The following is a 15,685-nucleotide window of genomic DNA, read 5'->3' as shown; positions in this document are numbered from 1 at the left end:
GCTAACAGAAACTGGATATTCGTATCACTTGCTCGTATTGCCACTACAGGGAAATTGAACTAAGTTGCCCTAAAACACCACATATGAAAACTTGTCAATAGATCGTTACAGCATTGAACTCCAACTGAGCAATTGAACATTTTTCTGCAACATGTTTAATTGACAACGTGTCGTCTCACGTCAACTCAACAGTTGTCTGCAAAATGAATTTTACAGAAAATAGTTGAATTGACGAGATATGATAAGTTGTCAATTAAACATTTTGCAGAAAATTGTTCACTTGGTCAGCCTGAAATTGGAATGAAGTGAACAATTGAACAGTTTGCAGAAAATTGTAGAATTGACGACATTGAAGTTGTCAATTAAACATTTAGCAGAAAATTGTTCAATTGCTCAGTTGGAATGAAGTGAACAATTGAACATTCTGCAGAAATAAATACATATATATATACATATATATATACATATATATATACATATATATATATATATACATATATATATATATACATATATATATATATACATATACACATACATATATATATATATATATATATTGTTGAATATATATTTGTTGAATCTTGTTTGAACGAAGCCATGTTTTCAACCATCTTGCAGCCGAATACGATATTTTAACAATAGGGACTCTAGTTTCACAAACACGTGGAAAGGTGGTTAATTGAAACGCTGGTCGATTGCAAATACCACCAGGTCAATAGCTTCGAAATAAATACACCTGACGTGGTTTTTTTTCTGGTGTTTGCAGGGAATGATGGCATGCCTGGCCCGACTTCTACCCAAGCAAGGGCAAGCCTCTTTCTCGGTAAAGTAGGGTCCGAACTTGATCAGTGAAGTTCTATTTAATGGAGAATTGTTCCATAAAATCTCTTAAGGCTATCATTATTCCATCTGCTCTCAAGGTCTTGTTTAGTGAGCGAAACAAATCGCTGTGATTTGACAGTAAACAGATTTGACTTTTGATAAGTTTTTGATAAGTTGAAAGTGTAAGACTAAACCGCTACAATTTAGTTGAAATTATTAAAAACTACTTTGCCATAAAATTGTGATATTGCCAAATTTCTGCCAATCATTTTTTTGTTGTTTCAGGGCCAGATCATATTTTGACGGCCATGGGAAGTTCCAAACGGCCAGATTTTGTGAATCCAGCCGTGAAAAACACAAAAAGGCGACCCTAGACTAGTGTATCGATAGTTCATTGTTGTGACGTGACATGCACGTACGTACGTACATACAACTCATAGCATCCACAAGAAACGATCACTACGGAAGCTTAAACAGGCCATCAACATAAGAAAAACTTTGTCAATTCAACATGTAGATCAATCATTGCTCTGTCAGCTATGTAAATATTCCTCTTTGTATGAGCACAAACAAGCCAACACATATGAATACCACATGGAGACAGCTGTCCACGCGAAAGGAGAGTGTTAGTAAATGGTATAAAGAGATTGTTAGCAAAAAATATCAAAACTCCTTTGAAATTCACCTTTTTTTATTTTTTTATCAGAGTTTAGGTAAAAAGTGGGGGGTGGGGAGAAAGCCCCTCAGCCCCCCATCTCTGCAGTCCCTGCACTAGTACTACAGTATGGTAAAGTGGAACATCAAAAGCAGACTACAACAGTTTTAAAACATTAGCAATGTAACATTATGTTGCCAGCTATAAATATGTCGTCTCAGTCTTTGCACCTTATACATGACAAATTTAATTGAAAACAGAATCCGTATAAAATAGTACATATACAAATCAAAAACAAGGCGAAATAAGTAAATACAGAATAGTTTGCAGCAGTTCATTGAATTTTGACATTATAATATATATAAATATATATATATATATATATATACATATATATGTGTATATATATATATATATCTAACAGTGAAATATATGTATCTGTATGTATATAGATTACCTAACTATTGATCGTACTCACAATATAGAAAATGACTCGTTAGAGTTTTAAAATATTTCAGCTTTTGTAGAATTAAACTGGTGATTCTTGCAAGAAAGAAAGGATTACCACAGCGCAAATGATGAGTTAATTTAATTAGCTTTATGAGTTTCTTTATCAATCAAAAAAATAAAGCATTTCTCAAATGACATAAATTCTGATGTCCTGATTTATCCATTTTGAAAGACATAGTGGATCTTTATAAGTAGACTAGTTGTATCCCATCTTGCTACTAGATACCACAACACGAATAAACTTGACCTTGTTGAAAGACGATTTGAATATTTTTGTTTGCAAATTGCAATTCATACAAAAATTACATAATTGTATTCCACTAACTTCCAATTAATTACACGATAAGGTACAATTAGACTCTACTTTGTACATTTTGGCCCATTTTTTATCTGCAAAGTACGTTTACACAATAACACATGCAAATCTGCCAATGAAAGTTTCATATGCATGGACCTTTTGTTTCTTCTGCTGTTTAGTTTGAAGAGCAATAACAGACTTTTGAGATTATCTCAACATCTTTTAGGACAATATTCCAAAGGTTCAAAACTGTCAACAAAGCTTATGCACATGGAGTATTTGCAAAAAAAGACAAGGGGTGTTGTTACAAATTTATCAAGCTGCTTTAAGGAGATTTGCTTCTTTCTGTGATGTAGTGAAGACACTGACTAGAGGGCCTCATGGTCAAGCGGTCAACCATACCAAGTTTCTGTCCGGGAACCAACTTAAGGTTCAACTTCTGAAAGAGCTTGACCAGAACAACCCTTGCTTCAATCTAGAGAAAGATGAGTAAAGAATAAAAATTAAAAACATGTTGTCCACAGAAGAAACATTTCCACACGTCCAGCTCTGCAAAAGGCATCTCGTTTTTTAGTCTAAGTATTGGTACCAGATATTGTGAGTGCAAGATTTGCTTATGAAAGGAAAAATGCATTTGAAGAGGGAATGGAAAAAAAAAGAAGAAGAACTTACCAAAGCAAAATGCTGACCAATGCAGGATCTTGACCCCATGGAAAATGGAAAGTAAGCATAAAGTGGGCTGTGAAGTGAAATGAAAAACAACTGAAGTGTTTCTTTTGATCGTTTAATTCTACAAAATCTAAAATAACATGAAATGTCCCAAATGTGAATAGAATATCATAGCAGATATCTTCCTTGAACCATCTATTCACTGTCTTATGAGGAACTTTTCAGATCCATTTGGGGGGTGGAGTGGGGGTGCGGGAAGGTATTCTATTTTTTTTCTTTGATTTTTGCAGCTCTACTTCCATTTAGAATATAGAAAAGCTTGGTTAGGTATCTGTGATGCATTGTTAAACGTTTCTATGTTTTGAGTTGCCTATTGTTCAAGTGAATAATCACAGAAAACTGACTGGGAAATTATAAATAAATTTTGAAGAATTTTGTTTTTAGAATACTGGGATTTGAACTCATGCAGATGTGCCCCACAAGGCATACCATTTTCCACCACAATTTCTTTAAATTATTAATCCCCTTCCTGTACCCCTCCCCCAACCCTGCCTGGCCTACTGTCACCCAACTTTCATAACTTTGTCATCTAATAAATTTCTGCAAGAAATTTTTTCATCACCTGTCTTCATCTCTTCTAAATCTCTCAGGGTCAAAGGTCAATGGATCTTTGAAGAACTGCTCTTGCCTACACATCACATAGGTAACCAACTGCAAGAGAATACAAAAGAAAAATGGATCATTAAAAAAGACACCAACAGGATTATGATTTGGGTTTTTGTTCTCCATATTCAAGACAGATGCAAAAAGAGAACTTTTTTTTCCAAGTTTGTGTACTGAAGCATCAGCAAATTGTGATGAAATTGAAACAACATTTATCATTGGAACATTATGGGCAATCATACTTTAACTGCAAAACACTTTATTTAGGCAGAATATTTGTCTTGCCATTCTAGAAATGAGAAAAATGTTTGAGTATTTGTAATATCTATAAATGTTCTCAAGATAATGAAGTGTTATGGGTTACACATACAAACATACACTGATAGCAATATATTTTAACATTCTACAACATATCAACATTTATTTTGTGTCTAAAGTGTTATGGTTTACACATACAAACATACACTGATGGCAATATGTTTTAACATTCTACATATCAACATTTATTTTGTGTCTAAAGTGTTATGGATTACAGATACAACATACAATGATGGCAATATATTTTAACATTCTACATATCAACATTTATTTTGTATCTAAAGTGTTATGGATTACACCTACAAACATACACTGATGGCAATATGTTTTAACATTCTACAACATATCAACATTTATTTTGTGTCTAAAGTGTTATGGATTGCACCTACAAACATACACTGATGGCAATATGTTTTAACCATCTACAATATATCAACATTTATTTTGTGTCTAAAGTGTTATGGATTACACATACAAACATACACTGATGGCAATATATTTTAACATTCTACAACAAGTCAACATTACTGTGTCTAAAGTGTTATGGATTACACATACAAACATACACTGATGCCAATATATTTTAACATTCTACAACATATCATCATTTATTTTGTGTCTAAAGTGTTATGGAATACACCTACAAACATACATACACTGATGGCAATATGTTTTAACCATCTACAACATATCAACATTTATTTTGTGTCTAAAGTGTTATGGTTTACACATACAAACATACACTGATGGCAATATATTTTAACATTCTACAACATATCAACATTTATTTTGTGTCTTAAGTGTTATGGATTCCACTTACAAACATACACTGATGGCAATATGTTTTAACATTCTACAACATATCAACATTTATTTTGTGTCTAAAGTGTTATGGATTACACATACAAACATACACTGATGGCAATATATTTTAACATTCTACAACATATCAGCATTTATTTTGTGTCTAAAGTGTTATGGATTACACGTACAAACATACACTGATGGCAATATGTTTTAACATTCTACAACATATCAACATTTATTTTGTGTCTAAAGTGTTATGGATTACACCTACAAACATACACTGATGGCAATATGTTTTAACATTCTACAACATATCAACATTTATTTTGTGTCTAAAGTGTTATGGATTACACATACAATCGAGACATGTCATTAACCATCACAGAGAACTGTCAAGGTTACATTTTAATGATTACACTATAAATATCTCAGGAGGTTCATTAATCCAAATGGGTGGATAACCCTCACAGCTCCCTACAACCAACACTTGAAAGTGTAAGATTTTTGTGATCACAAATCAAATATCACATTGGTCTAAAACTTTGTGAAGGATAAATGCTAATGAAACTCATCAGATGAACACAAAGAATAAGTTTGATTAAATTACCAAAAAAGAATGGTTTAAAAGTAACAAGACTTGGACTGATGAACTGTTGTCATCACTATTAGGTTGTGTTGAAGAAGCTAAGACTGAGGCAAGGCTACAAAGTGGGACTGGATGAGATCATTATGATTTGGGGGGGAGGGAATGGGAAATCATCATTTGTTATAGTAAGAGAAGACTCTACCATTGACTCATCATTTACATAAAGTTAAACTCACAAACAGCATAGTGTTAGCTGGTACTCTGTGACCCAAACATTGCAATTCTTCGGGATTTCTTCGACCTGTGCCAATGACGGGTGGAAAAAGCCGAAGTGTTTCTTTCAAAACCTGCGAACATCAAGAAATGATAGAGAACTTGATTAATGACGGTGTGCCAACACTGGTGTACAAACAATTCAAGCATGTAAATAATGCAATCAATCAAAAAACAGGCACGTATCTTTAACAGTTCACAAGAATCTTAGAAGAGGTTTAATCAAAATAACAGATGCATGCTGATGGCTACAAAGAAATTTCAGTGGTGATAAAGTCCATGTAAATAGATGTAGAAAGAGATAAAAAAATTGAATATGTATGGTCCACCTCAGTCGTCTGCTTGGAAATGTTGGATTGCAATTTTTTTATGAGAACAAATTCAATATGGTTCAGGCGACTTAACAAAGTGATATCTGCTGCAAAAACTGATATTTTTGATAAATATCAGAGTATACAATATGGTTGTATTGTAACAACATAACTTACCAACATCATGTACTCTAGTTTTGCAATATCTTCATAAAGTAAATCCTCTTTATCACCGATGACTGTATCAATTTCTTCTAACAGCCTAGGCAGAACAAAGAAAATGATAACGTCAGATGAGAGGGAGGAAGACCTTCAATATCAACATTCGGATTATTCCATATCAATACACCAGATTTTGGAGTATGCTGTAGTTCGACCTCTTCTAAAACTTGACTTTATGCTTGAAACACTGTGAATTAAAGTATCTTCTGAAAATTTCAGTTGCATTGCTGAAACTGAAATTTTCTCAGTAAGCTTAATTCATGGTGTTCTAATCATGCAAGAAAAGGTGATAATATTTGGTCGAGCAACAGCCATCTGTGATTTGACCCGGAATGACCCATTCATAATGAGACATATTTGAGACATCTTCAAATCATGCTAATGCCATACATGTGCTCACTTCCAATTTATACTATAATTAAAGGTTGGTTGTCTCTACAGTGTTTTTAAGCAAAGTTTCGTACTACGAATGAGAGGTAGACAGTGAGATGAAGGGAACACTAAAAATTGTTACTCGGTTAAAGAATACCGTGTCTATTAGTGCATGGTGGAGGGGTTGGGGATGGGCATGGGGGTGGCGGTTCTGAGGGAGGGACGATGGATGAGTTAGAATGAGTGTGGCAGGTAATATTAAAGGTAACAGTATTTTGCTTTGCAGATGTTATCACATATAATTTTTAAGAAAGTGGGTCAGCTTAGTACCTTTCCATTACATGAGGGTTCTGACTAAGGCATAGCAAAGTGAAGTTGAGAAGATTTCCAGTTGTATCCGATCCTACGGAGAAGAGAAAATGATGAAGAATTTCAATTAAGTGTCACATAGTATTCAAGTTTATAACTTGCATAACTTTTTACTGTAACATAATGTTTAAGCTTATGTTGCAACTTTACCTCATAGCGTCACATAGTATTAAAGTAAAAGTTTTAAATATTAAATAAACTTAGTTTCACATAGTACTCAAGTTTATAACTTGCATACCTATTAACTGTAACATAATGTTTAAGCTTATGTTGTAACTTTACCTCATAGTGTCACATAGTATTAAAGTGAAAGTCTTAAATATAAATAAACTTAGTTTCACATAGTATTCAAGTTTTTGAATACCTTTTAACTAGGAGTGTCAAATGACATAGTCTTCAATTTAATAGTGTTTTTCATTGACCTGTGATGTCACATAGTGTTCAACTTTAAAGTATATTACACTCTCACATTATTGTCTTGTAAGTTTATTAAATAAAACAATCCCTGCTGTAATGCTCCATAGTCGATGGAAAAATGATTTGCTACAGAAGGACACAACATTGGTTGTACTGTGTCGCTAAATATATATATATATTACACTCTCTGCTACTGCTAATTATGGTGTAGAAATAGAGATAACCTATGACCTTGATGATGTAATTAGTTGCTATGCTGAAACTCTAAACCAGTGGGAGTTGAGAGGATGAGTGGACTGGTCCATTATGTTGCTAGGGGTTTTGGTCTAAGTGAGTGGAATACAGTTTGAACATTACACATGCTACCAAACCTAAACTATAAAGTATCTGTAGTATGCTATTTCCATGTATCTGCAGGCGACTTAATTGGTAAGCAGACAAACTCTGCCCTTTCTTTTCTACATTACTCTTTAATTTACATGCATTTAGCAGAAATCAAACTATACGTTGATGATGGAATGCCAACGTAAACTGCATCATGGGACAATGTGTTTACAGATTTGACTGCCTTTTTTATAAGAGGGAAAAATTTTCATCTCACCTGCTCCAAAAAATGCAACAAACTCATCGACCATTTCAACCATCTGAAACTTCTCGTCCACCATGGCAGTTTTGATGATGTAACTCAAGATATCTTTGGGTAGTTTCTTTCCTTCCTGCTGGTCTTTCAGTCTCTGTCTTATCATCCTCTCTGCAGTATCTCGTAAAAGGTGAATCGCTTCTTTGGTTTTGGCTCTGTAGTCTCTCGCTTCCTTGAAGGGGTTGTACTAAAATAAAAAATTGCAGCACGTTATATTTGTAGTGTAATAACAGCAGTCAAGAAAACTCTTGGTTTAAATAGTGCATTTTCTTTCTTTTTTCGTGAAAGTAACCTTCAAATTTTCAGTCAAAATGCTGGCAGATGAATCAGTGATTGCTACATCACAATATAATATCAATTAGACTCTCTGACTTTCTGGTGATATTTTTTTATAAGTAGTTCATAAGCATTTCAAATCATAAAATAAATTAAAAAAGTGAAAAAATAAAAAAATTCTCCAGTTTGTTGTTTGCACATGTGATCAATACTAATATGGAAAGTGTCTGGTTCACAAATGTTGAGAAATGAATCAAGTTTGGTATTTACTTGCTCATAACTTTTGCTTAGAGAAAGGAGGGTGCCTCAGTTTGAAGTACAGCATATTTCTAATATCAAGTAATAGGACATAGCAGGTAACCAAGATATTTGCTGTTTAACTCCTTGTATTTCATCTAGTTTCATGTTGTACCTGGATTGTTTGGCTCACATTACCCATGCAGCAAAATAAAAAACCTTTAAACAGAAATGCATCATTTCATATAACATCTGCTATACAGTGCACAGGCCAGCTAAGGAATAGGTTCTTATGGGATTTTGTCCGCTTCATGTTGGATTGATCATTTGTGGCACTTATTATTAAAGTAAATAATGCAATCAGTTATTGACATGCAAAAGCAGATGCTCATCTTGAAAGACTTATCCTCCCTTACAGAAATGACAGGAAGACTCAAATCAGCTTACCATGGTAACATGATTTTGGTTGCCCCCTCAATTCACTTGACCCTTAGAGTTTGTGCTCTCCCTCCCCTGCCCCCCCGTCCCCCCCCCCATTTTCATAGAACATTGTTCTGCCTTCCTTGCCCTTCGACAAGGAAATAGCGAATTAAACCATAACATCCAGACAATACACAGACATAAAGCTATCAGCAAACTCCTAGTTACACAAACAGCAGTTAGGCTTCGATACGATGTCAAATTAGACATGTGTCACTTCAAGAGAAACTTAATTCTTTGTACCAATTAACACTGTTGCAAATTTGTTAACTTTTAGATACTACAACATCACAGAGCTATGACTATAGTAAAATTTTAAAAAAACAGTGAAAGGAACAAGGTCATCAGGAAGCTTACTTGTAGGAGTGGATCGATGTTAACTTTACGTCCCGCTTCAAAACACAGAGCAATAGCATCTCTGAATGTAGACTTCTGAAAGATCATGTCCTCATCCATGGAAAAACCAGCCTGGCACGAAATAAAGAAAGCAGCATTAGGAAGGTGACAATTAAAATGGTGGACGAAGTGGACAGCTTAGACCCATACTCACAGGTACTCCCAGGCACCAACTGTTGGAGTATTCCCCCCCCCCCCCCATTACAAACCCTCTGCTAAATCCCACTAGCATGGAGATTGAGAATGTATAGAATATGTTTGTTTTAATAGTGACGTTGATCTAAGCTTGTAGCGTCAATCTCAGTGCAATTCTCTCTGATTGAATATAAAAACCTGCGAAATTTAATGTACTCGGCAACTGTTGCCAGATACAAATATTACAGGTAGTGAAACAAATAAAAGCAGTCAAAATTTGAAAAGCTGCAATCAAAGTTGAAAAATCCTTTTGCAAAAGTGATACTCTCAATCGTAAGAAAATCAAAAATTCTGGAGAAGAGACTGCCGTGGTAGAAGAGACCGTATCATTACCCAGCACATCCCTCGGTCAACCACAAATCAATAAAGACATCGATTAAACTAATAGGTCATCTGCTGATTCACCTTGGCAATCGCCTCAACAGTCACTCTTCCTATTGTGTCTACCATGCTGACTTCCGTTTTGCCATCAGCCTTGGTAGTGAGGTATTGCACCATGCGACCAGCACTATCGTTAAAAATATACATTAACTCCCTCAGGTACCTGTGGGTTGAAAAAAATTAAGATATTGGAGCTATTGGGTTCTATCATTACTGACATAAGAATAGAGTATTGTAAGGGTTTTCTTGGTTTACTTTGAATAAAATGCATACTTTTGTTGAATACTTTACACTGAACAGACTCTGGATTTTTGTGCAAAAATGGTGTTAATTTGAGGCTTTCTATATTGATCTTTTCTTTTCTGCTATGTCAACCTAAAGTTTCCAGTAAATACATCAACAATTGGGTAGGAACTTTACTCTTGTTTCTAAACATGGTGCCATGGTTTATTTTGGCCAATTGGAGGGGGAAATAAAAATAGAATATGTTTGAGATCGGCATCATTTTTTATTACTTTGTACATCTTCTCAAGATCCATTCACATGCAACATAAAGCCTCCTGGTAAAATGCCAATATTAATTTGCACTAGAAGCAATAAGAGAGTTGGGCCTAAACTGGGGAATCCATGTGTTAACTTTGCTATCGTACCTAACTTTGTCCTTCCAGAGATACCTTGTTTACAAGGTTTCATGCTGTGAGATCTGCTGATCTTTGACTTGTATCTTCCAACAAGCTATACTTGTGCAAATTGGGAATCCTTATATCAGCTCTGAGATCTGCACTTTTATACAAGCTTCCCTTCTTGATGTATTATGTTTAAGTTGCAATTTGACCCCTGCTGACCTTTACACATCCACCAAACACAATAGGCTTCTTTTATCCTTCTTGAGCTACCACATTGTCAACTTTTTTCAGTTTAATAGCAAAGGTACAACACAAATGACACTCATTATACAAACATCCAAATATGTTTCGTTACCTGAAAAGTTGTCATGCAAATATCTACCAAATGGGGCCACCATGACCATGAAGTCATTAAAGACCAAACTAAAATGATTGGTTTACTCACTGACGATGAAATGCTGGATTGAGGACTCTCCGGTGCCGTGCCCATTTTTCATGATTGGTTTCGCTTACGAGGCTATATCCGCCAAAACGTTCCCCGAATAATTCGACAAACACTGTATAGTTCTCAGCTGGCTTGACATATTTGTCGTTCGTAAGAACTTCCTAAAGAAATTATAGAAAAGATCTTAACACAGAGCATTTAAACAGACTCTTTATTGAACAGCGAATCGTTAATTTGATATAAAAGTGGATTCCAACAGCAAACAAGTTCCTTGGGCAAACTTTATAAAGAATGGAGCGTTGTGGTCATGCAATATGGTCTCCGAAAATTCCTACTAACAACTCAAAATCTAATGAGTACATTTATATCCATTATGTACACTTGACTGCTAAAGCAATGTATCCTTAAAATAAGACCAGCATCTTACAAAAGTTTGTTTAATGTTGAGGAAAGAAAAGGTCCCTTGAAAGCCCCATAATAGCCCTCTTATACCCCTAAATAGACCCCATGATAACACATGCTTGGTGTTTTCCTCTCAGAATGAGCCCTGATGCTTGAAACTTTACTATGAACCCCTTTCACTCAACTTCATGAGAAAACTCACCTTGATAATGGCTGGATCCGTCATGGAAACCACGGCTTTGTGTAAGGCAAATATCAGAACCACAGGTCCATATTTTTTATGACTACAGGTATGAACAGAAAACATATCTATGCTCAGATCAGTATTTGCCTAAATATGCTAGGAAGTCAAATAAAGGTCACTAATGTTGAGACTTCAACAAACATTTTACTGAGAGAGACAGACACCCTCAAAGCAGCATTTACGGATCACTTAATTATTTGAGTTGTTTAATTAATTAATAAACAGTCCTTCACGTCTGGGAATATTTTGATGTTGTCTAAACCTGATTGCAAAAAACATTGAATACATTCATTCAAAGACATTGGCAAACTTAAATCTCATCTATCACAAACGTAATGCAAAATATAGGGTACTAATTGGAGGGCATAAATTATTCCCTCATTTACATATTTAATGGTTTTGTTGTATACATTAGAGTTTAAGTTTACAGTGTTCTCTGCTACTTTAAAGAGCTTGAGGCAACATCGTTAATTTGTTCCAGTGCCATGATCAGGGATGTGCCCACGCTGGGCGGCCTCGCCCAGCACTAAAAATTACCGCCCAGCACTGTCTTAAAAATCGTGAATCCCGCCCAGCACTATTTTTATCTAAAGTCCCGACATTCCTAACAATATATTCAACATAAATTGGGCCTAGCCTATGCCAAAATCATACAGACTAATAATGCATCAGTTAAGCATGCAAGAAACATTACTTACGGCTCTCAATGGATCCCTTGTAAAATCTCTTTGAAACAAACTAATAACTTTTACCAGGTACGTTCTATATTTCCCAAAAATATATTAAAAATGTAAACATTTTTATTTTTTAAATTGTTAGCAAAACTAGTACTTGTGTATGTGCTTAAAAAGCTACACAAGTGCCAGCATTTGGCATCTGAGCACCTTCAAAATTTCTCAAAGGGGAGACCTTAGACCCCTCCCCCAGGACGGCGATCAGTATACCCGGCACTCAGGAAATCTTGGGCACATCCCTGCATGATGATACATCAAGTTGTATTTTGCATTATGCAAATATTTAAAAGAAAATGGATCGTCCTTGAAGAAAATGTTATACTGTATTAGAAAACTGAATTTATCCTTACAGCTCAAAGAAAGCCTCTCCAAAAGTTGTTTCATCCTTCATGACGCTCTGCAGAAGAGACAAATTACCAAATAGAAACCTGAAAGAGAGAAAGGTCAATAAATGGAATCATATTTAAATGTCCAATGCTTTCTTACATCTTCAAGAGTGTTGCAGCACTTAGAATTGTCTAAATATGGTTAGAAATTATTGGCAAATTTTGCTTGAATGTCAAATAATTTGTACTTGGGACTTCTAGCAAGCAAAGATCTTGGTCTGTGTTTTAAACTAATCTGAGAGTTTTTCAAGCATGGCTATAATTCACTTCATACTTTCAGAAACCCTCCCATTTGCCGCTACAAGCTTGCCTGTTGACACTATTTGAAGAAAACGAAGATATGAATAACATTAAACTGTTTTCAAGTTTACGAGTTCCTAGGAAAGATGTGGCCCACTTGAATATGATTAACAAACCTTATGATGTGGTTATTAAGCCACATATAACATTTAACTTTTTACATCCTAGCACTAATAAATGGAGCCATTTCATTTCACATCTGAAAGTAAATCACAGCAACTAATATGTCAAGATTTATATGGTAGGATGAAATTGCTTCCGTGTGCTGAGTGCTGACAAAAAGTAATATGTCCTTTGGACCAAAAGTAAGATCTTGTACTATGTGTTTCAAAGTAAACTGAGCCTTTGCTTCAAGCATGGCTATTTAATACTTTCTCAAATTCCCTCATTTGGTCGAGTACCAGCATTCCTGGGAACAATGCAAGTAGACTAAGATCATAGATGTTAAAAAACATCACTCTGCCCCAAATGTGGCATATACTTACGAGTTCCTAGGCGGGCCAGGAAGGTGTTTATACTTGTTATGTGCCATCATGAGTTTCACGATAATTACTGAAGAAACAGCCACCAACCCGATGATGGAGAGGATGATGGCCCATTTCAAAATAAGTAAGACAAGCATGTCGGTATATATTCTTGATTGTCTAGAATTCATGTGAAAGATGAGCACAAAAAAGGAAGAAAAAAGTGTGATTGACATTGAATTGAATGAAGGCATGACACCTACATTACTGTAGCTGTGAGTATTGGTGTTTTGGCATAGGCCATGAGTCTAATCATAACTTTGCTACTTAAGGCAAGGCCTAGCCTTAATTAAAACTTGGGAATAATCACTGATCAGTAACCTAGACTAGATGCTAGACAAACAGTATTAGTAATCACCACAAGCTGATATTTAGACAAGGCCTAGCTTTATTATAAAAATGTTCAACCTCATTTCCAAACCTTTGATCAGTTCACCATGGATGGTATTCTAGCAGCTGAAGTACTACTGCTCAGTTGATCAAGTCGATTTGTGGTCGCCACATTGTCAATGAACATACCATTGCAAACTATTCGTGCAGTAGGCCTATGTGCGATTCATTTGTTCTGTTTCGTGCGAACATACAGCATATTATATCATAAGTTATATCAAGTTCATACAAATCAACACAAGCATGTTTTTAGATCTTTACACGTGTTAGTTCGTACAAATTCATGCTAAATATGTAATTTCTGGTGATTACATTAAAAAAATTAAAAAAGCATGTTACCATTGTGTTCATACAAAAGGAACACTAATTACATTGTGTGATTTTGTACAGATTAACTTCATAGCCAACACACATAACATAAGCCTACTAAAAAACTAGTTTGTAATGGTATAGTCAAGGCTTCATAATTGACGCACCTTCAATTATTACTAGCAAAGATACAGCAGGCCACCTAAACTTTTTGCAGTCAAGCAGAATTACATATTTTATGAGTTGGATTCAACTTCAGCTATTTGCTGACCAAATTGTTGTATTTTTTAAGCTTTTAACACCCTTCCCCAGTTTTGCACGTTTTTTGGACATTTGGAAATCTTACTCCCTAAAAATAACCAAAATTACCTCAATATAATACCACTTCTCTCTGGGACCTGACCTGTCTAAGCTTAGAGGTTCAGAGCATAGCAAACAGCATCCAAAGTCAATGGATGTGTCCTTAGGCCTACACTACAGTTAGTTAATCGACGAATGTGTCAATTTAGGGGTATGAAAGACCTTGACACAGCAGACATTTTGTGGCCAAATTCTGCTCAATTGTACGGTGCATAAGCACAGAACCTTAAATCTTTTGAGATCACAACATTTCTGAGGAACTACACATATGAAAAACACATACAGTTGAGTGATTTGGAGTTTTCCTTGATAGACATCTTTGATCAAATCCTTAAGTGCGTCAATTATGAGCCCACCATGCTACTGTATGTTCAAGTACAATGAAGTGGCGACCGCTAATGGACTTGATCCCTAACACTATGTACAGTAACATTAAGCCGAACAGAGAGCAACAACATAGCTTCTTTATGTACTTTGTACTAAGGCCTAACTCAAGCATAACGTTACACTACTAGTTACTAGGCTAGACAAATTTAACAAACATGAAACAATCAACTTAGGCTACGGTACTTACTGCTGTAGTTTTATCCTAGCCAAGAAAGCAAACTCAACTGGCCTGTACTTGCACAGTACAGCAATGCCTGATGCCGATGTAATGTTACGGTTTGCAATGTTCACAAACACGACCTATTAAGACCTTTTCTAGCAAATAATATCACTGTTTGTACAGACTGGTATATTCCAAACTAAACTGGGTGAGTCACAAAAGTGAAATTACTCATGCTACCGTGACTTAGTCCCTAGGTCACCACTAGTCCGCATGTCCGTGTACAGTAGTCTTTGGGACTGCTGACGTACGCAGTCAAACACTTTTGGAGCTGGCTCCCACGTATCTGTGTTGTATTTGGCTCTGGGTGCATACCATAACAGACAGCGCGCCGTCGTAAATAGCTTACATTTTCGATGCGGTTATTAACAGTAATTGCATTCCACATTTACAGAGTACACTAGTTTGTCCAGATATCTCGTATAATTAGCGTCCGAGAAAAGAAAAGAAGAATTGAA

At 35.4% G+C, this 15,685-nt stretch overlaps 1 protein-coding gene across 3 annotated transcripts; it reads right to left on the bottom strand.

Annotated features, from left to right (window-relative positions):
- Positions 1-1,502: 1,502 nt before the first annotated feature.
- LOC139970651 (cholesterol 24-hydroxylase-like) lies at positions 1,503-15,482 on the bottom strand. Of its 3 annotated transcripts, none has more exons than XM_071976523.1 (14): positions 15,195-15,482; positions 13,523-13,681; positions 12,702-12,779; positions 11,576-11,657; positions 10,972-11,132; positions 9,925-10,063; positions 9,286-9,396; positions 7,897-8,122; positions 6,840-6,912; positions 6,093-6,177; positions 5,568-5,678; positions 3,580-3,668; positions 2,961-3,027; positions 1,504-2,763 (listed from the first exon to the last, which is right to left on the bottom strand). In XM_071976523.1, exons 2-14 carry the CDS (start codon positions 13,657-13,659, stop codon positions 2,614-2,616), a joined length of 1,509 nt encoding a protein of 502 aa, XP_071832624.1. In that variant the 5' UTR covers positions 13,660-13,681; positions 15,195-15,482; the 3' UTR covers positions 1,504-2,613. The 3 variants fall into 3 exon arrangements, with proteins under 3 accessions (XP_071832626.1, XP_071832624.1, XP_071832625.1); XM_071976524.1 differs by lacking the exon at positions 15,195-15,482 and adding an exon at positions 13,983-14,137; XM_071976525.1 differs by lacking the exons at positions 13,523-13,681; positions 15,195-15,482 and adding an exon at positions 13,109-13,113 and having other exon boundaries at positions 1,503-2,763.
- Between the last annotated feature and the right edge of the window lie 203 nt (positions 15,483-15,685).

The sequence above is a fragment of the Apostichopus japonicus genome, chromosome 8 (genome assembly GCF_037975245.1).
Source record: "Apostichopus japonicus isolate 1M-3 chromosome 8, ASM3797524v1, whole genome shotgun sequence".
In the NCBI taxonomy this organism is placed as follows: Eukaryota; Metazoa; Echinodermata; class Holothuroidea; order Aspidochirotida; family Stichopodidae; genus Apostichopus; species Apostichopus japonicus.
The sequence above is the reverse complement of the archived record's forward strand: the minus strand, read 5'-3'. Positions and strand labels throughout refer to the sequence as shown.

What these genes read in the sequence shown, in the direction of transcription:
- LOC139970651 (XM_071976523.1), bottom strand. Translation starts at nt 13,659, where the DNA reads ATGCTTGTCTTACTTATTTTGAAATGGGCCATCATCCTCTCCATCATC. An exon ending in GGAGAGGCTTTCTTTGAGCT is followed by an intron (nt 11,658 to 12,701) that starts GTAAGGATAAAT and finishes TCATACCTGTAG; the next exon opens with TCATAAAAAATATGGACCTG. An exon ending in CGGATCCAGCCATTATCAAG is followed by an intron (nt 11,133 to 11,575) that starts GTGAGTTTTCTC and finishes TAATTTCTTTAG; the next exon opens with GAAGTTCTTACGAACGACAA.